The following is a 23068-nucleotide window of genomic DNA, read 5'->3' on the forward strand; positions in this document are numbered from 1 at the left end:
CACACCGCACACCCTTGCCACACTGCTTTACTCACTCTTCAAACATACTGTGAACTTTTGTCTGTGTTCCCTTTTCCAGAAAAACTTTTCCTCCCCTTTCCCACTTCTGTCAAAATCACATTCATCTGACCTAGGTCCTCTCATACCATAACTTTTGAAATGACTACGAGATTTAAAGTATGCCTCCCATTGATCCAGCGATCTTGACTATGATAATTTATCCTAAAAAAATTCACGATGCATTCGTATATGATATATGTATACAGCTATGTTTAATCCAGCATTACTTCTAACAGTAAAGTCTTGGAAGCAACAGAAATGGACGCAACTTTGAGAAAATGGAGATACATATATAGACACACATGCTGACATGGAGAAGTGGCCACTGAATGTGGACTGTGATTCTGTCTTTTAAAAGAAGGGTGTATGTGTATTTGTGTGTGTGTATATATGCATGCAGAAAAGAAAATCAGAAAAAATTCACACCAAAATATTGAGCAGTAGCTATTGTGTGTGTGTGTGTTTAGGGGATATGTTGCAGTATTCATGTACCTTGCCCCCAAAATGTTAGCATTTGCCAATAGTTCACAGTGAGTTCACTGGTGTTAATTACATTATTCTTTGTATTTTATATTTTTAAAATAAAAAAGAAAACTGGAGAAATGCAGTATTTGATTTTCAATACTAAATGCTTTATTGTCAAGTCTGCACTAGTATTTATCAGGACAAAGCTACTGGAAAAGATTTTTCTCTATGTCATAGAGTGATATTTCATAAAGTTTTTTTTGTTTTCTTTTGTTTAACATTTTTTATTGATTTATAACCATTTTACAATGTTGTGTCAAAGTCCAGTGTAGAGCACAATTTTTCAGCTAGACATGAACATATATATATTCATTGTCACATTTTTTTCTCTGTGAGCTACCATAAGATCTTGTATATATTTCCCTGTGTTATATAGTATAATCTTGTTTATGTGTTCTACATTTTGAAATCCCAGTCTATCCCTTCCCACCCCCTGCCCCACTGGCAACCACAAGTTTGTATTCTGTGTCTATGAGTTTGTTTCTGTTTTGTATTTATGTTTTTTTTTTAAGATTCCACATATGAGTGATCTCATATGGTATTTTTGTTTCTCTTTTGGCTTACTTCACTTAGAATGACATTCTCCAGGAGCATCCATGTTGCTGCAAATGGCAGTATGTTGTCAGTTTTTATGGCTGAATAGTATTCCATTGTATAAATATACCACCTCTTCTTTATCCAGTCATCTGTTGATGGACATTTAGGCTGTTTCCATGTCTTGGCTATTGTAAATAGTGCTGCTATGAACATTGGAGTGCAGGTGTCATCCTGAAGTAGGGTTCCTTCTGGATATATGCCCAGGAGTGGAATGTTAAGTCTATTCCTAGTCTTTTGAGGAATCTCCATACTGTTTTCCACAGTGGCTGCACCAAACTGCATTCCCACCAGCAGTGTAGGAGGAGGGTTCCCTTTTCTCCACAGCCTCTCCAGCATTTGTCATTTGTGGATTTTTGAATAAGGGCCATTCTGACTGGTGTGAGGTGATACCTCATTGTAGTTTTGATTTGCATTTCTCTGATAATTAGTGATATTGAGCATTTTTTCATGTGCCTATTGATCATTTGTATGTCTTCCTTGGAGAATTGCTTGGTTAGGTCTTTTGCCCATTTTTGGGTTGGGTTGTTTATTTTTTTCTTATTGAGTTGTATGAGTAACTTATATATTCTGGAGATCAAGTCTTTGTCGGTTTCATTTGCAAAACTTTTCTCCCATTCTGTAGGTTGTCTTTTTGTTTTACTTATGGTTTCCTTGGCTGTGCAGAAGCTTTAAAGTTTCATTAGGTCCCATTTGTTTATTCTTGCTTTTATTTCTTCTAGGAGAAAATTTTTGAGATGTATGTCAGATAATGTTTTGCCTATGTTTTCCTCTAGGAGGTTTATTGTATCTTGTCTTATGTTTAAGTCTTTAATCCATTTTGAGTTGATTTTTGTGTATGGTGTAAGGGAGTGTTCTAGCTTCATTGCTTTACTTGCTGCTGTCCAGTTTTCCCAACACCATTTGAAGAGACTGTTTTTATCCCATTGTATATTCTTGCCTCCTTTGTCGAAGATTAGTTGACCAAAAGTTTGTGGGTTCATTTCTGGGCTCTCTCTTCTGTTCCATTGGTCTATATGTCTGTTTTTGTACCAATACCATGCTGTCTCGATGACTGTAGCCCTATAGTATTGTCTGAAGTCTAGGAGAGTTATTCCTCCAGCCTCTTTCTTTCTCTTCAGTAATGCTTTGGCAATTCTAGGTCTTTTGTGGCTCCATATAAATTTTATTATGATTTGTTCTAGTTCTGTGAAATATGTCCTGGGTAATTTGATAGGGATTACATTAAATCTGTGGATTGCCTTGGGCATTGTGACCATTTTAACAATATTGATTCTTCCAATCCAAGAGGATGGGTTATCTTTCCATTTTTTTAAGTCTTCTTTGATTTCCTTCATCAATGGTTTATAGTTTTCTGTGTATAATTCTTTCACCTCCTTTGTTAGACTTATTCCTAGATATTTTATTACTTTGGGTGCTATTTTAAAGGGGATTGTTTCTTCATAAAATATTTTAATTCAAGGACACTAATATTTCTGCTGACAGCTCCTTAATCAATGTGGGTTTCTTTTTGCAAATAAGCTTTATTGAATTTAGTTTGTACACAGAGCCAGCAGTGAAGGGTTTGAATGAGTGCCATCATGCTTATATGTAGTTAAAATGGAATCAGTTTGACCTGTTTTTGTGTAAATGGATAAGTGACACAAGTTTGATTCATTTTTATGTTCTTATTTTGAATAGAGAATAAAGAGACATACTGGTATGTGTTTGTTTTGTGGTGATGTAGGTTATATGAACAGTACAAATTTTGGCAGCACTCTGGAAAAGGATATGACCACGTAAGTAGACAGTTTCCTTAGTCTTGCTAAGCTTTTCTGTTTCAATCCAATTGTAGCAATGTTTACAATTTTGTATTATAATAAAGACTCAAAGTTGTGAGGAGAACAACATCATTGTTTTCTAGTATGATGCAATGTAGGATTTTTTTTAATGAAAGTAATTTGCTGCATTAAGATATACTGAAATTAAGTTTAAGCCTAGATTAGACCTACGTATGTGGTAAGTACAGAATACCATCTACAGGGAAATTACAGGCACTCACGTGGCCTTTTAAAATGCAGTTAAATTCAGTATCACATCATTTGCAGTGGCTTTGTAAGTATTAGTTTGCCCCCTTTCGGTCATTATATAATGAGATCAGTCAATAGGATTTTTGTTTGCTTGTTTTAAAACACAGCATCTAATTCCAAACAATGAAACAGAACATCCCAGGCTAAATACAGTCCTCGTAACCTGAACTAATCTTAGGAAGTTTTTGTTAATGATTTACTTATCTTGAAGTTTGCTCTCAGAACAGCTTGTAAAACATGTCCAAAGGTATGAGTTGGTAATTCAGAAAATAATGATTCCACATTATCCTATAAATGGACTGGTAGATTTTTATAAAATGGAGACATTTGATCACATTTTGAAAAATGAGAAGCAAGTACCTCGAAATATTCCTATGGAGAGGCATTTTAAAAAATATTGATGAAAAACAGAATGTCATGTAGTCATCTTATAAATGCTTAAATATAAATACATACTTTGTTTGATGAAATATAGACTGGTGGTTTACAGCATGAGTTCTACTTGTTAAATGAGGTTTCTTTTTGACTATCTCTTGCTGTAACATTAACACTTGGATAATAATTAAATAATCTATTAACTAAAAGTTAGCATTCTCATTACATCTTCCCTGATGTATCTTGGGGAAGCTATGTTAACCAAGATTCCTGCTGAGTTGAACAGAGAGTTGTGAACATTAACATCAGCAACTATCTGGCTATTATATCACAATTTTTACAGCTTCTGCATCGTTCATACAAGCATTTTTATTTGAAGGTGGCAAGTAGTGAGTTTTGAAAAATGGGAATATTGGAATTCTATATTTCATTTTAGAATGAGTGCCTGAACCTAAAAAGTAATTGCTTAGTGAAGCATAAGAGTTGTTTGCTTTTTTTCAGTGTGAAGACTCAAATGAGGAAACATGAATTTAGCATTTCTTGTTCATCAAGGGTCTGGTCTTAGAAGATGTGCATGTTTTTTATTAGCATTTAAACTGGAAGAACTACTGTTTGATTCATTAAGCATTTCAGAATAACTCACGATGGCCAGTTGGGTAGATGATACAAAAATACTTTTTTTTTTTCAATTGTCTCTTGGCATCTAAACTTTGCCAGATTAATAGCCCAAAAGGCCAAGGGACCATTTCCATCTCTGGGTTCCACTTTCTGGCAAGTTCTGTCACTTCTTTCCATTCTCCAATGTACAGAAACCACCCCAAGTGCTCATCAACTGATCCAGAGGTCATCTAAGTACACAGGGCAACAATGATAGATCTTATCTGATGCTGTGATGCTTTGAGACACCACACAAGTCTTTCACAAAAACTGGCATCCTCTGAGTGTTAACTATGTGCTGGGCATGGGTCCAAGTGTATTCACACAATACTGAGTTACAGTTCTTATCTCCATCTTACCATCTAGAAAACTGAGGCTTAGAAATGTTAATAAGCAGCTTGCCCACGGTTACACAGCAGTTAAGTGAAGAGCTGGGATTTGAGCCAAAACAGAAATGACACTCTTAACCATTACACTACAACAAGGCCACTGTAGTTGGTTGCTGAGCATCACCTCTGCTTGCTAAGGAGGGCAGGATAGCCAGGTAACTGAAAAAGTCAGGATGAGTCTCTGTTGGGGAAAGACACATCAATGAGAAAGAGCATGTGCAGTGTTCTGGTTGTTTCACAGGTACGCCTACTATTACAGCGGAATCGGTGCTGGGGTGCTCATTGCCGCTTACATCCAGGTTTCATTCTGGTGCCTGGCAGCTGGAAGACAAATACACAGAATTCGAAAACAGTTTTTTCATGCTATTATGCGACAGGAGATTGGCTGGTTTGATGTGCATGATGTTGGAGAGCTTAACACCCGACTCACAGAGTAAGTACCTGGGTTTATGTTGAACACAGATGTGGTTCTTATTCTTATTAAAATGAAACAGATGCCCTCAAATGTGTTACGAGATGTTAGTGCATCACTCAGAAAGAATTATGAAACTAAATTCCTTCTGAGCTGTGAACATGTCTTATGCATCTGTTTGTTCCCAGAACCCCACCCACCCAGGGCACCAGGGTACCTGCATGGCTTGCACTGAGTGAGGGATTGGACTTGCCATGTTCAAGACATCCTCTGGGAGTGTGCATTAGAGCAGTATGATACTTTCTGGGAAAATTTCCGAGCAAGATCCTAGAAGTAAACTCATACCCCACACTAAAACAAACAGCAACTGGTTTCAGGAAAAAAAGTTTTTGGTTCACACTTGTGATGTTTATTTCTAACACCGTCTGTTCTTTCAGTGATGTCTCCAAAATTAATGAAGGCATTGGTGACAAAGTTGGAATGTTCTTTCAGTCAATGGCAACGTTCTTCACTGGTTTTATAGTAGGATTTACCCGTGGTTGGAAGTTAACCCTTGTGATTTTGGCCATCAGTCCTGTTCTTGGTCTGTCAGCAGCTGTCTGGGCAAAGGTAGGTGAAGCCCGTGAATCCAGAGTTTAAACTGCCTCCACCCCCACACACATCACACCCCCCCACACACACCCTTCCTCTCCACCCAAAGCAGAAGACTGTTTTTGTCATGATGACCTTGACTCTATACTTGATAGTTGGTTTTAAATCTTCTGTTCAAAATCAGTGGGAATAAGCAGATGCAGTCTCCCTGAGTCCTATACCCACGAGGAGTCTGTGGTGTCCTGGACCCTGCAGTTACTTGAGGGAGGGATGAGAAAGAAGGAAGTAGCTCTCACATCTCATTCTCTGCCTTCATATAAAGGCATCCTCAAGTCTTAAAGAGCTGTCTGTGTTCCCTCATAGGCAATTCCATATTCCCAAGTAGAGATTCAAGTAGAGGTTCAAGTTCAGTGAACAAGACACATGTCCCATTCAGTTAACATTATTGATTTTAATGTTTTGTAGATTTTATTTAGTTTGTAAATTGATTTAACAGTTTTGTCAGTGTTTTAAATGGCTCTGTGTTTCAGCATATCTAAAGAGAGATATTTTCTAGTCCCGTATGCCTGTAAATCCTAAGTCTGCAGCTCTCCCTCCCAGTCACGAATGCAAAGCAGCACAAATGGCCCTCCCACCTCTGCACACAGGCGTTTCTCTTTCAAGACTGGGTGTGGAGTTCATTTTAAACTGATGTGTTGTAAGAGTGGGTGACAGTGGAGAGATTGGCCCAGTATATAACTTCTTAGAGAAATTAGACAAAGAAAGAAATTACACAAATTTGTGTAGCAAAGGGATGTAAAACAAAAGCCAACCAAAGCTAAGCCAACACAAAATAAACCAGGCTGTTCAGTATTAAGAAGTTTTAGAAATTTAACTCTGTAAGATGGATATTACTTTGTTATTGCAAACAATAGCTACCAATTTTTGAGCAACTACTGTGTCAGGCAAATACACATCTTTCTGAAGTATAAATATGTTACTTAACAGGAGAAGAGATTGAAGTTCTGAGGACTCTGTTCCTTTGTTGCTGGGAGTCATACAATGTTTAAATGGTGTTCTTAGTGGCTCAACTGCATTTCTATCAGTCTACTGAAATATTTGGCAGAAGCACTTGTGTTAATTGACTTTTCTATTTACTAAAATATTAAGCAAGTCAGTGGCACTCTTCATACCAGTATTTATTGGAAAACTGTTTTAAAATGTATGGATATTTGTTCTAGTTAAGTTAGGAGAAATAAAATAGGCAATCTTTTAATAATTAATTATGTATTGCTTTAGAAAGTATTTATATAATAAACGGAACCCTAGCCTATTGCTGGAGACCTCAGTTTTACTCCTCATTCTGCCATAAACTTCTGCTATGATTTGAAACAAATTTCTTAAATTAGCTGGTTGTCATCCATATTAAAAAAGAAATGTGGCCCTGTTAGGAAGCTGCTTTGTCCCTGTGAGCCTGAGACTCTTCCCTAACCCGTAGACACTGGGGCCAGAAAGCAGAACAGGAAGGGACTCAGACACAGCAAGCTTCCTACTCTGGGAACTGATCTTTTGACCTCTGCACCGGCAACTCTCTTCCCACGCCCAGGGTTAGCTAGAAGACACGGGTCGGGGAAGCCACCATATCCTGCCCCTGCAAGACCTACTTGGGAGTCTGAACTTAAGAAACCACTTTCACTTTCTCAGGTAGCAAACACAGGGCCAGGGAGCCGCAGCAACTCTAGACAAACCACACTGATGAAAATAATACCACAGAGACTCAGTATAAAACTGTTAGTGGATCCACAGGTGACAAAAGTAGGCCAAGAATTGCATGCTAAACTCAAATGGGGTAACTGCTTGTGAAAATAAAAAATTTAAATAGGACCTAGAGTCTCCTGACAAAATAGACAAAATGTCCAGGGTATAATAAAAAATCACTTGTCATATCAAGGGACAAGAAAATCACAATTTGACTGAGGAAAAAAAAACCCAATGAACTGACCCATGCTGACATAATTCATATGTTAGAATTATGTGGCATGGAGTATGGAGCAGTCATCATAAAAATGCTTTGCTAATGAATCATAAATTCTCTGGAAACGAAAGAACAGAAGGTATCAGCAATGAGAAAGATGTTGTGAAATAAAGGACAGAATGAAATGAGAGAATTGAAAGATAGAACAGCAGAAGTAAAAGTCACGATGGAGGGGCACAGTCTTGTTGAATGGAGATGACAGGATAGAATCAGTACACCTGAAGACAGAACAGTAGAACTCACCCACCCTGAAAGAGAGAGGAAATGTAAAGAGCCTCAGGGACTTGTGGGACAGTAACGACAGATAGAACTTTTCTTACCATCAGAGTCCCGAAAGAAAGGGGAAGTGTGAAACTGAAGGGGTAGTGGAAGAAATAATGGCTGAAAACTTCCAAGGTTTGTGAAAGACAAACCTTCAGATCCAAGAAGCAGGGCTAACCCCAAACAGGATAAACTCAAAAGAAATCCATGATAAAGCACATCATAACTGAAGCACTGAAAACTAACAACAAAGGAAAAAAATCTTGAAATAAGCTAAAGAGCAGCAACACATTACCTACAGGAAACACCACTTTGAGTGACAAAGTATTTCTCATCTGAAACTACAAAGGCTAGAAAGAAGTGGCAAAATATTTTTCACATGTGTAAAGAAAAGAGCTGTGAACTGTGTGGACTATGGTCAAACTATTTTTCAGGAATGTCGGAGAAGTAACATTCTTAGATCATGGAAAACTATAGATGAATCTTCTACTAGCATACCTATTATTAAAGACTGGCCAAATAAATTTCTTCAAACAGAAGAGAAATGATAAAAGCGATATTGGAGCATCAAGAAGGAGAAAACAATAAAAAGAACAGAAATTTGGACCTTCCTTTTCCTTTTTCCCCATGAGATTTCTAAATCATATTTGATGATTGAACCAAAAATTGTAAGTGGTAAAATGTTGACACTAGTAGATTTTTATAAGTCACATATAAATATTATAATATCCAGAACAGTCATTACGAAACCTAGGCAAAAAGATATTCAAAGAACACTATAAATATGAAAATATACATGTGCTGCAGTATTCACAGCAGCACTGTTTATAATAGCCAAGTCATGGAGGCAACCTAAATGTCCATTAATGGATAACTGGATAAAGAAGTTACTCAGCCATAAAAAAAGAATAAAATAATGCCATTTGTAGCAACATAGATGGACCTGGAGATTGTCATACTGGGTGAAGTAAGCCAGAAAGAGGAAGAAAAATACCATATGATGTCACTTATATACGGAATCTAAGAAAATGACGCAAATGAAATTATTTACAGAACAGAAACAGACACACAGACATAGAAAACAAGCTTATGGTTACCATAAAGAGGGAAAGGGGGTAGAGGGATAAGCTAGGAGTTCAGGATTTGCAGATACTAACTACTATATACAAAATAGATAAACAACTAGGCCCTACTGTATTGTCCAGGGAGCTATATTTAATACCTTGTAATAGGCTATAATGAAAAAGAATATGAACAGGAATACACACGCACACACACACACAGACACACACATAATTGAACTACTATGCTGTACACCAGAAACTAACTCAATGTTGTAAATTGACTTGTTACTTTAGTAAAAACTTTTTTAACCCACCGTGAATAAATCAAAATGAAATCCTAAAACTTGATCAAATAACTCTTAGAAAGGAAAGAAAAGGGAAGCAAAGGAATGAAAAACAGAAGAAATAAATAGAAAGCAAATAATAAAATGGTAAACTTAACTGTTAACATATCAGTAATTGCATTAAATGTAAATAGTTCAATATACCAATCAATATACCAATCAAAAGAGAAATTTGCAGAATGAATTAAAAAAATAAGCCAACTATCTGCTGCTTACAAGAAACTTTCAAATTCAAAAACATAGGTAGAATGAAAATAACAATATGGAAAAAGATATACCAAGGAAACATTAATTTTTTAGGAAATAGCTATATTAATATCTGATAATATGAACTTTAGGACAAAAAATTACTATAAAAAACGTAAATATTGCATAATGATAAAAGGCATCAATCCATCAGGAAGACATAATGATCCTAAATATTGTATGCACCAAATAATAAAGCCTCAAAATAGATGAAGTAAAAACAGAGAGTTGAAGGGAGAAATAGAAAAATCACAGGTATTTTATTATTATCCTCTCTCAGCACTGGTAGAATTACTAGACAAAATATCAGCTAGACTATAGACGACCTGACCAACACAGTCAACCAGTAGGATCTAATTGGCATTTATAAAACATTGTACCCAACAACAGCAGAATACATGTTAAACATTCACCAATATAGATCATATCCTGGGCCATAAAACAAACCACAACAAATTTAAAGGAATGGAACTACAAAGTGTATTTTCTCTAACTACAGTGGTATCTCACTAGAAATAAATAACAGCAACAATGAGAAAAATCTCTAAACATTTGGAAATTAAGCAATACATTTTAAAATAATCCATGGATGATAAAAGTTTCAAAAGAAAAAATATACATAACAAAATGACAACAAAAACAAAAAATATCAAAATACTTGGGATGCAGCTAAAGAAGTGTTGAGAGAAACTTATGGCATTAAATGTCTACGTTAGAAATGAAGAAAGATCTCAAATCAACAATGTAAATTTCTATCTCAAGAAACTAAGAAAAACAAGTGTAAAATAAAAGCAAAGCAAGCAGAATAAGGAAATAGTAAAGGTAAGAGCAGAAATCAGTGAACTTGAAATAGGAAAATAATAAAAATCAGTGAATAAAGCTGATTATTCAAAAAAAAATCAAGAAAATTAGCAAGACTGACAAAAAGAAGACACAAATCACAATATCAAGAATAAAATAAAGGAGAACCATCAAAGACCTAGAATTGCCAAAGCATTACTGAAGAGAAAGAAAGAGGCTGGAGGAATAACTCTCCCAGACTTCAGACAATACTATAGAGCTACAGTCATCAAGACAGCATGGTATTGGTACCAAAACAGACATATGGACCAATGGAACAGAATAGAGAGCCCAGAAATGAACCCACAAAATTTTGGTCAGCTCATCTTTGACAAAGGAGGCAAGAATATACAATGGAATAAAGACAATCTCTTCAGCAAATGGTGTTGGGAAAACTGGACAGCAGCATGTAAAACAATGAAGCTAGAACACTTCCTTACACCATATACAAAAATCAACTCAAAATGGATTAAAGACTTAAACATAAGACAAGATACAATAAACCTCCTAGAGGAAAACATAGGCAAAACATTATCTGACTTACATCTCAAAAATTTTCTCCTAGAAGAAATAAAAGCAAGAATAAACAAATGGGACCTAATGAAACTTACAAGCTTCTGCACAGCAAAGGAAATCAGAAGTAAAACAAGAAGAAAACCTACGGAATGGGAGAAAATTTTTGCAAGTGAAACCGACAAAGGCTTGATCTCCAGAATATATAATCAGCTCATACGACTCAATAAGAAAAAAATAAACAACCCAATCCAAAAATGGGCAGAAGACTTAAACAAGCAATTCTCCAAGGAAGACATACAAATGATCAAAAAGCAGATGAAAAAATGCTCAATATCACTAATTATCAGAGAAATGCAAATCAAAACTACAATGAGGTATCACCTCACACCAGTCAGAATGGCCGTCATTCAAAAATCCACAAATGACAAATGCTGGAGAGGCTGTGGAGAAAGGGGAACCCTCCTACACTGCTGGTGGGAATGCAGTTTGGTGCAGCCACTATGGAAAACAGTATGGAGATTCCTCAAAAGACTAGGAATAGACTTACCATATGACCCAGGAATCCCACTCCTGGGCTTGTATCCAGAAGGAAATCTACTTCAGGATGACACCTGCACCCCAATGTTCATAGCAGCACTATTTACAATAGCCAAAACATGGAAACAGCCTAAATGTCCATCAACAGATGACTGGATAAAGAAGAGGTGGTGTATTTATACAATGGAATACTACTCAGCTATAAAAACCGACAACATAATGCCATTTGCAGCAACATGGATGCTCCTGGAGAATGTCATTCTAAGTGAAATAAGCCAGAAAGAGAAAGAAAAATACCATATGAGATCACTCATATGTGGAATCTAAAAAACAAAAACAAACAAACCAACAAAAACAAAGCATAAATACAGGACAGAAATAGACTCACAGACAGAGAATACAGACTTGTGGTTACCAGGGGGGGGGAGGGTGGGAAGAGATAGACTGGGATTTCAAAATTGTAGAATAGATAAGCAAGATTACACTGTACAGCACAGGGAAATATACACAAAATGTTATGATAACTCACAGAGAAAAAAATGTGACAATGAGTGTGTATATGTCCATGAATGACTGAAAAATTGTGCTGAACACTGGAATTTGACACAACATTGTAAAATGATTATAAATCAATAAAAAATGTTAAAAAAGAATAAAATAAAGGATATTACTACAAATTCCACAGACAATAAAAAGATAGTAAAAAGAATATTACAAAAAACTTTATAACTCATAAATTTGAAAACTTAGAGATCATCTCCTTCATAACTACGAACTACCAAATCTCAACTAAAATGAAATAGATAATCTGCATAACCCTATGATCATTGAAGAAATTTGTTTTGTAACTTCAGAGCTCCTGAGAAAGAATTCTCCAGGCACAGATGATTTACTGGAAAATGCTACCAAACATTTAAAGAAGAAGTAACACCAATTTTATACAAGAAGAGGGGACACTCCCCAGCCCATTTTATGAGGCTAGTGTTGCCCTGATACCAAAACCAGACAAAGGCAATATAAAAAAAGCAAACAGCAGACCAATATCTTTCATGGACTAAGAATAAAAATTCTTCAATAACATATTAGGAAACCAAATATGACAATGTATAAAAAGAATAATAAACCATAACCAAGTGAGATTTGTTTCAGCCATGAAAGGCTTGGTCAACATTTGAAAGTCAATTCATGTAATCTATCATGTCAGTAAACTAAAAAAGAATAATTGTATGATCATATCAGTTGACAGAGAAAAAACATTTGACAGTATGTAACATACATTGATGATTAAAAAAGAAAACTCTCAGGAAGTCAAGGATAGAAAGATATTACCTAAACTTTAAAAGATCATTTGCAAAAACTCTTTAGTTAATATCATGCTTAACAGTGAAAGACTGAATATTTTCTCCATAACTTTGGGAATAAGGAAGGCACGGAAGGCTGCTCTCATCACTTAAGCAAAGTACTGGAACTTCTAGCCACTGCAGTAAGGCAGTGAAAAGAAATAAAAGGCATATAGATGAGAAAGGAAGAAATAAAACTATACCTGTTTATAGTATAATCTTCTAAGTAGAAAATCCCCAAAAATATACAATCTCCTAGGACTAATAATTGAGTTTGGAAAGGGCCAAAGATACCAGATCAATAGCGTTTCTACAATGAACATGCATAGACCAATATTTAAATATTAAATTAAAATTAATACCATTTAGAATCACTCCAAGTAAAATGAAATACTTACGTGTCCATTTCATGAAACATATATAGGATCTCTATGCTGAAAATGATTAAATGCTGATGAAAGAAATACATAAATGGAGAGACATAGTGTGTTCCTGGATTAGAAGATTCAACATAGTAAAATGTTGATTTGTTTTTCCAAACTAATCTGTAAGTTTAAGGCATTTCCTGTAAAAAAAATTCCAGTAGGGTTTTTGGTAGACATAGACAAGCACGTTATTCTAAAATTTATATGGAAAGACACAGGCCCTAGAATAGCTAAAAACAGTCTTGACAGAGAAGAATAAAGTGAGAGGAATACATCTCCCTGACCCTAAAATTTGCTGTATAGCTGTAGTATATTGGTGGAGGGATAGACACAGAGAGCAGTGAAACAATAGAGAGCCTAGAAAAATGCTTACAGAATTATGCCCAGCTGATGCTTGACAAAGGTACAAAAACAATTCAATGGAGGAAGAATTGTCTTTTCAACAAATAGTACTGGAACAATTGGACATTCACAAGTTAAAAAAGAAAAAAGACCAAAAGCATCGACCTAAACCTCACATTCTATGTAAAAATTAACGAAAACTTGATCATGGACTTATATGTAAAATGTAAAGCTATAAATCTTTTAGGAAAAAAAATGGAAGAAAGTCTTTGAGATGTAGGCCTTAGGCAAAGAGTTCTTAAACTTACTATTAAAAGATACTTTAAAAATTATAAATTAAGCTTCATAAAAATTAAAAACTTGCTTTGTGAAAGCCATGTGAAGGGGATGAAAAGACAAACTGCATACTGGGAAAAATAATATGCAAATCACATATCTGACAAAGGATTAGTATCTGTAATATTTAAAGAACTCTGAAAACTCAATATTTAAAAAAAAATCAGGTAAACCAGTTAGAGAATGGGCAAAAAACATGAACAGACATTCATCAGAGAGAATATACAGATGGCTTGTCAGCATATGAAAGGCAGTCTGGCATCATTAGCCATCAGTGAAAAGCAAATTAAACTGCAGTGAGGTATCATTACACATCTACCAGAATGGCTAAAATAAAAATAGTGAAGCACCAATTTCTGATGAGATGCAAAGAAGCAGGATCACTCATTGATTGCTGATAGGAATGTAAAATGGTACAGCAACCTAGAAAACAGTTTGCAGTTTCTTATAAAACTAAACATGCAATTACCAGACATTCCAGCAGTTGTACTGTGCGTTTGTCTAAGAGAAAAAAATTGTGTTCACATAAAAACCTGTATTCAAACGTTCATAGCAGCTTTATTTGTAATAGCCCCAAACTGAGACAACCTCAGATATCTTTCAACAGATTAATGGTTAAGCAACTGTGGTACATCCATATCATGGATACTGCCCAGTGACAAAAAGGAAAGAACTATTGATACACACACGGCCAACCTGGATGAGTCTCCAGGAATTTGTACTTTGTGAAAAAGCCAGTCCAAAAAGGTCACATACCATATGATTCCATTTATATAATATCCTTGAAATGACAAAATTGTAGGCAGAACTGATCAGTGGTTTTCAGGGGTTAGAGATGGTGGGGAGGGGAGGAGAATTAAGGAGTAGAAAAAGAGGTCACCATGGCCACAAAAAGTAGCACCAAGGGATCCTTATGATGGAATTTGTTCTGTATGATGACTATTGTCACATAAATCTACACAGGTGATAACATTGTTTATAACTTAGAACAATGCTTAAACACACACACGAGTGCATGTAAAACTGGTAAATCTGAATAACATTGATGGATTAATGTTAAATTCCTGGTTGGGATATTCTGAAGTTTTGAAGAGGTTACAATTTGGGGAACACTAGATGAAGGGTATATGAAATTTCACTGTATTGTTTCTTACAGCTGCATGTGAGTCTACAATTATCCCAAAACAATAGATTTAAAAAATAAAGCATGTGTAAATTATCTCAAAATGAAACAAAAACCTACATTGAGAATTGGAAAAAAAGGGACATAGATGAAGGTCAAAACATCTGTAGTGGTCAAAAATACTGCTTCCAAGTATATTAGTTTGAATAATATAAAGCTGCCTATATTAGGTTTTAGCTTACAGGAATAACAATTTCATGTGTCTAGCACTGATACAGTTAGGGTTTGTTTGGAAATTAACAGCCTTTGGGAGAAGGGATGAGATAGTGATATTTAGTTTATGTGGATAATTGTAATAATGGGAGTCTCACCATTTCATGATTTTATATTAGTGGAACAGTAAAGTTGGCTTTTCATATCCCTGAGAGTATTTTGGAGGGTTTTTTTTTCCCCTTCAACAAGCATATCTCTTAAAAACAAAAAACCGAAACAGAGTACTTAATGAAGATTCTACCCTAGTCTTGCCTAAGCATATGCTTATAATTATGGAAAGTCCTAGAAGAGCCAGTTTTATTGAATCATTTGGTATGGTACTTGATTATTTAACAATAAGTTAAAATAGCATGTTTTGAAACCCCTAATTCAAAATTATTTCTGGTAATCTTCCTGTTTTGGATGCCTCCGGTATGATTGACGGCTGTGGGGCGAGGTTTCAAGAGGAACAGAGAAAAGTAGCTATGCACCTCTTACGTTACGCAGACTTGTTTGTTCAGGGATGGCAGTGACCTTCCTGACTTAGACCCAGCGCTGTGGATGATTCTGGCAAGTGTAGCAGGGCAGCCCTGGGAAAGTCACTTTGGGAAGTTAGGAAGGTCTAGTGTATCACTGGGTTATTGCTTTGGGTACCAGAGAAGAAGGTACATAGAACACACTTGCTTTGGGTACCAAAGAAGAAGGTACACAGAACACAATATGTGTACATAGAACATAGTTAATAAATGTTCATTTGCCTTCAGCCACCCATTCCTACATCTGTCATAGCTCCTTGAACTTTCCCACATGGCAAAGGAAGAAATTCACTATTAAAAATCAAAACAACTTTGAGCTTTTTATGACAAGAAGGAATAGACTAATCCAAAAGAGTCCACAAATGCTGTGAATTATTTATTGGAAGAATGTAATTCTGTTTAATCAGAATTTTATTTGAATTACTTGCATGTACTGTTTAGTTGAATGGTTGACTAGTCAGGCATTCCAGGTAAAAAGAATAACCTTAGTTCTTTGCCCATGCCAGTTGATTTGATTTTCATGAGGCTGTTTTCTGGGATCCCAGAAGGCCAACATGACTGGCTGGTTTCAGAGAGAGATTCACTCCAGTGGATGTTAATTCAGGCTTTGAAGCCATGTGGACTTAGCCTTGAGTCCTGGATATTTCACTTATTAGGAAATTACTTGATTTCTTCATCCCTCCATTCCCTTATGTATAGAGTGGGGGAAATAATACCTACTTCACTGTGCAATCGAGAAGACTAAGCAAGGCTCTAAATATATAAAGGACTGTTCCTTCTAAATAATAGGTGCTCAGGGACCAGACACAAGGCTCAAAGAGCACCCATAAAACAAAGGCCTCCCTGGTGGCTGAATGCACTGCTAAGGAACAGCAGCAATGGGAACTCTGCTTCCCCAGCATGTGAAACCTTGAAGTCCTGTTACCAGGCAGTGTTTAGTCCCCTGCATTCTTCTGGCCTCCCACCTTGACATTTCTAAACCAGGGTACCCTTAGCAGTTGCTTTGTTTGTTGAGTACCCACCATATTTCCTTGTTGATACACTGCTCTTTTCTCTGTATTTATGATTATAGTATACACCTCCTTTTCTGAATTTAAAATCTCCCCAGAGTTCCAGATTTACTTATTTGTGTGAGGATCCATGGAGTATTTAGTGAGAAAATTAATATTTAATTTCATTTATTATGTTCATCTCAGTCCAAAAAGAATTTGAAGTGGCTTACAGAGTGAAGATGTATACTGAAAAGTAGGACATCATGACCAAAGACAAGTAAAAGACTTTGTTCTATATATACAGTAACATAAAAGCATTTGTGCATATATTTATTTTTTTCTTTCCAAAAGGCAAAATTAACTTGTTTAAATTTTTTAATGATCTGCCATTGCATTTTTAAACAGATATTGTCTTCATTTACTGATAAAGAACTCTTGGCTTACGCAAAAGCTGGAGCAGTAGCTGAAGAGGTCTTAGCGGCAATTAGAACTGTGATTGCATTTGGAGGACAAAAGAAAGAACTTGAAAGGTTTGAGCCTCTTTTTTTAAGTTGGTAGAGATGTTCAATTCTGTGTCATATTATGTGGTGTTCAGGTTGATGGTGATGATTATGAGGGTATTCTCTTATATATACATATGTTTCCTTAAATAGCTTCATGGCTGCATTACAGCATAATTAATAGTATGGGAAAGTTGTAATTCTAATTGTACTCTTCTCATATCTGCTAATTCAAAGCATTTTTGTAGAGTTTCCTAGGTGGGTAGTGACAGAAAGTGGTTTCTTAAGGTTGAAACGTATGTAACATCTCAGATGATAATTTTTCCCCATCTTCTCTAAGATTGAGTGAGTGATTTGTTTAAGACCTATGGGTCATTCTAATCTGTGGCTTGTGTCCCCTTTGTTCATGTTTGAGTAGACGAGAATGAAGTTTCTGAACTTGAGATTCTTTTCCAGTTTTTCTTAGTGAAAAGGTGGACCAGAAAAAGATTCTGTCCACCAGCATAGAGAGACAGACAAAGCCTATTTGCTTCTGCCTAATTTTTGAGCTGAGGGAAGGCATCCTTGTATATAAATCAAAGTCTGAGGCTTCTCGCTCAGGTGCTGTTAGTGTTTGAATTTATAAAACTCTGAGAACTAGGGAGCTATTTCTCTCCAAAGCCGAAGATTTCACTTTAAAAATGGATTTGAGTCCAGTGATACCACTAGGGTGTCTGGAGAAGAAATTTGAAAATTTCTGAAAATTAATGAACTAAGCAACCAAATTAAGGAGTTAGAAAAATAACAACAGAATAAAAGAAGTATAAGAAGGAAATAATAAAGATAAGAGCAATAATTTTGTAGAAAATAAAAGTTAAAAAAGTGGAAGTTGACAAATCCATTAAGTAATTCTTTGAAAAGACAAATAAAGTAGTATTTTGCAAATTTAATCAGGAACAAAAAAGAATAGGGAAAAATTGCTCCAGATTTTTAAAATCTATTTTAAAAAATACAATTTTCCACCAGTAAATTGTAAAACCCTGATGAAATAGACAGTATCCCAGAAAAATAGAGGCTAAAATTCTTATTTCTGAAGAAAATTTGAGTAGAACTATTATCATAAAAAGAATTGAATCCAAAGGTTAAAATCTCCATCCCTTGTCCCTACATTACACATAGACACATAAGCAAGCAAAAACCATCAAGTTCAGATAATTTTACAAACAAATTTTACCAAAACTTCAAGAAAGAACCCCATCTTACACAAATTGTTTGAGAGAATGAAAATTACATATAGAAAGTTGTGAGTTCATTTTATGAAGCTAGTATAACTTTGACAGCATAATCAGAAAGCAGATATATGAGCAAGAAAAAATTATAAGACTGTTTCACCTAAAACATAGACGCAGAAAGTATAGATAAATTATTAGCTAAATGAATCAGTGTGCAAAATATAGATTAAAAAATCCAGAACCTGTTGGCTTTAACCCATAAATGCAAAATGATTTAACCTTAGGAAATCTATTAATATAATTAACCACACTAGCATTTTAAAAGAAAGAAGCATTTTGTTTTGATGGATAGGGGAAAAGCATTAATTACATACGATTCATGGCAAAAACTTTTAAAACTAGGTATAAGATATAGCTTTCTTAAATAAAGAGTATATACCAGATACTCACAGGAAACTTCATACTTAATGGAAAATGTTAAAAGCATTTCTTTAAAATAATGAAGTATGTCTACTAGCATCATTTCTACTTAGGGTTGTAATGGTACGAGAGTAAAATGAAGGGGAAAAAAAGGAGTAAAAATAATATATAAAAATAAAACAAGAAATAAAAGCTGTCAGAGTTGGAAAAAACAAAACGAAAAACAAAAAAGCAAAACTGTCATTATGCACAGATGACATGATTATCTACACAGGAATTCCAGTAACAGTACAGTAAGATCTGTAAACTAACAATATACAGTCAGGTCTCTGGGTACCTGGTCACGATTAAGAGGGGAAAAAAAAAGCATTCCTGTGAACAGCAATGAACAACTAGAAAATATGTAGTATTTCATCAATTCTAGGATGCACATTTTTCAGTCACAATTCATCATCTCTGAAATGAGATAAATCCTACACTCACAGTCAACTTACAGTTGTTACGGGTCTGGCTTGAAGAGTCAAGCTTTTGTAGGAAAGATTTGTGTTTGCTATGCTGTTCACAGAGGGCAATGTTAACCTGAAAAAACTGCACATTAAATTCTTTGTCTAGGAGCTATTGAACCACGCTGGTGAATTCATACTTCAGACCTGCAACAGTACTGCCTTATGGTTCTCATGTGCAGGGGAGGTGGTTTTTTCCTCCTTTCATCTGTTGCCAAGCTTGAAACAAGCAAATTCTCCTGCTGTCACTTTCCATGTGGCACTTGCTTATTATACTGAGCCTGTAGCCTTTTGGGTCCCAGCTGTATATGGAGTGCTCTGCTAAGCACCTTTCTTAATGCTACATCAATTAAAAGAATAATAATACTTTCAAAATTAATGACATCCAAAATTTGGAGAACATGATAACTTTAAAAGATATTATTATTATTAGCAATGAAAAACTATAATGATATTTGGGATATAACCTGGGTAAGCAGTCAAGTCCAATATTCAGAACTTAGAGAAATCTGATCCCTTTAGTTCACTGAACGTTTAAAGGAATTGAGGATTTTTTTTAATGAAGTACTGTGATTAATTAGGTAGTTTTTTTTTAAGAGAAGATGGTGATCAATTTTTTATCTGAAGAATAAGCAAATGGGCTTATATAACTATATTCAAAGATTTATTTTATGGGTGGAATCATTTCTTTAGAATATGTTAGTTACAGGAATGTATCTTTGAAAGGACATTCTCCCCTAGAGAATTGGAAATTAGTTTTGCCTGGAGATCAGGAGTAGGCTCAAGACTACAACCCGATGGCCTAAGGTTCTTTCTAGCTTGGCCATTGCTTGAAAGTTCAGTTCATTTAGCAGATTCATCCAACATCTACCACAGGCCGAGCACAGTGCTAGGCTCTGGGTTTTCAATCGTGAATCGGAAATAGAGGATGTCTGCCCTTGTGTGATCCTCAGCCCAAATATTAAGGTGGGGAAAAAGGGAAAGAAGGGGATGAAGGTGAGGAAGAAATCATCAAAGACATATTTTTTAAAACATGCTATGAAAGAATCAAAGAGTGTGCTGATAGGGTGAGGAGGGCAAATTTACTTGAACTACGGTGGTCAAGAAACACGTGTTTGATGTTTGAGGAGGTTTCATGGAGGCTGGGACTTGAGGGATGAGAAAAAGCCTGCCGTGGTAGATGTAGGAATAGAGGAGGCCTCCAAATTTCCTGAGATGGCAAAGACTTTGGGATGTTCTAGAAAATAACCTAACGCTTGTGTGACTGGAGCTTAGTTGAGTGGGAGAGCTTGAGGGTGGAGAGAGGCTGTCGAAGAGGGGTGGGGACCAGAACATGGGGACTTAGAGAAGACTTAGGATTTTATTCCAAGGGCACAGGGAAGTGGTTGAGGGTCCTAAACAAGGGACTGACTATCCATATGAGGTTTTTTTTTTTTCCAATATGAGGTTTTAAAATCCTTTTTATGTCTGTAATTTGTCAGGTGAATGGATGACAAAAGTCAGAGTGTGGAAGCAGGGAAACTGGTTGGAAAACTGTTGAAGGGTCAAGGAGAGGAGTGACAAGTATCTAAATTTGGGATATAAGTTGAAAGTAGAATTGTTAAAATCATTCTTAGACCAAGTGAAATCCTTCTATTTTTTCTAATTCTTATTCTTCTCTGCTTCCCCGAAGGCAAGTAATTAAGGTCTTAATCTGACTTTCTTTTCAAATTAGCAGGTGCAGTAGGAAGCCAGTTCTCTTGGAATGGAAATTTAACCAGAATTTAAAATAAATTTAATTTCATAGTGTAGAATAGTTTTATGCTCCTTAATTTAAAATAGTACTTTTCTCTCTTGTGTGTCTTGCAGTTTCTCTTTGCTTAACTACAGTTGTTTCTTGCTCTCATAATAATCTTTTCTAAATGTCTGCATTTTTGTTATATAACTTTAGCCCCTTTTAGGAACTGTGACTTTAAATTACCATTTTCATATTGAAGTGTTTGTTTTAGATTTTTTAATTGGTTTTTTTTTGTCTTTTATTTTACATTATTTTGAGGGGATCTGTCTTCTTCAGGAGGAACATAATTAGGTTTATTTATTTATTTATAATAGAGGTACTGAGAATTGAACCCAGGACTTTGTGCATGCTAAGCACACACTCTACCACTGAGCTATACCCTTCCCTTCATATTGAAGATTTAAACCAATTGATGGTTTTGTACGTAGTATCTGATTATGTTATGTGTGACATTTTTATTGAACAACAAATCCAAAAGCCTATGTAAAAGAAGTGTTGCTTGGGTTCCTTTCTCCTTACTCCCTTCTTTTCTTCATTTCTCTTTTCTGCCATCTAAATGATTTTTTCCCTTGTTGTTGCTTCTACCTGTGCAAAAATTTCCTCTGGCTGCATGGGACAACATATCAGTGAAATGATTTCTGCACTAGTCTCGGTAAGCAAGACCTGAAATAAAGGAAATAACAGAGTGTGAGTCATAAGCATCAACATTCCTCATTTGTAATCATGTATAATTTATGCCCAGTGATACCTTTCACATTACATCAACTCATAAATGGTACATCAACCACTGAAGTACGTTTCTCAAAAATATTTCTTTTTTGTTAAAAGATTGTAACTCGCAAGTTGGAGATTTACATTTTTGGAGGGAGAAACTCTTATAATATGCTACTATTTTATCGCTATAAATTTCTGTTTAGATTTGCTCTTTAGTGCATGCAGTAGTCATAAATTTCATTTGGCCATGCTTTGGTAACTGGTAAAGTAGTTGGTAAGGTAGTTTTAGAAATTCATGAAGGCAAGAAAGAAAGCATGCTTATGTCTGAGTTTGACCTCTGCTTGCACATTCTGACTAACGGAATGAATCCTCCAAAGAAAATTAATATAGTACTGCATAATATTTATATAGTCATGTTTTTATGGATCAATGACCTTAAAATATGAATTCTATATGGAAGTAATTTCTTTCAGCACTTATGAGCTCCTCTTTCTGCAAGGCAATGTTCTATGTTTTGCAGGGAGTTGTGATTAAGAAGATATAAAGACAGATGTAAGACTCAAATACATACAATCTGTCCTATTTCTCTAATAATTTTATCTTAATTCTATATTTGCGAAGATCCTTCTTTTTCTTTAAATCTGGGCCCCATCAGCTTATCTCCACATCTCTCTTCTTAAGCAGAGCAGTCTGCCGTGTTCTTTTCAAATAAAGGTAGAGTGACAGAATGTCAGAAATTAACCACTTTCCCGGGGTTTAAAAAGTACTTGAATTGTTATTTGGGTAAGCATTTAGTGATTAGAACAAGAGAGAGAAGTATCTGTCGGTGGTATCCAGCATTGTTTTGTTTTTCCTTTGCTTCCTTGTTTTTACCCTCTTTTGTGTAGTTTCCTGTATTTGCTGTAAGAAGTATTCATGGGTGTTCCCCAAGTTTGGCTAATGTAGTGTAGACCTTTGTGGCTGTGAATAGTTTACAGGATTATAGATGTACTGAGAGCTTGATTTGCTCCATCCTAGAGGCAGCCACAAAGCCTTGAGTGGCCCAAGCCACAAGGCAAGAACCCCTTCCTCCAGCAGTGAACAGCAGTGACAGGGCCAGTGT

At 35.6% G+C, this 23068-nt stretch overlaps 1 protein-coding gene across 1 annotated transcript in view; it reads left to right on the top strand.

Moving 5' to 3' along the window:
- The window catches only part of ABCB1 (ATP binding cassette subfamily B member 1), an 87331-nt gene that overhangs the window by 23411 nt on the left and 40852 nt on the right, over positions 1 to 23068 (top strand). The window contains exons 5-8 of the mRNA XM_015245745.3: positions 2906 to 2957; positions 4911 to 5102; positions 5519 to 5690; positions 17246 to 17370. Of these exons, the coding sequence (XP_015101231.2) occupies positions 2906 to 2957; positions 4911 to 5102; positions 5519 to 5690; positions 17246 to 17370 (541 nt within the window). The remainder of the gene's footprint in view (positions 1 to 2905; positions 2958 to 4910; positions 5103 to 5518; positions 5691 to 17245; positions 17371 to 23068) is intronic.

The sequence above is a fragment of the Vicugna pacos genome, chromosome 7 (genome assembly GCF_048564905.1).
Source record: "Vicugna pacos chromosome 7, VicPac4, whole genome shotgun sequence".
Lineage (NCBI taxonomy): Eukaryota > Metazoa > Chordata > Mammalia > Artiodactyla > Camelidae > Vicugna > Vicugna pacos.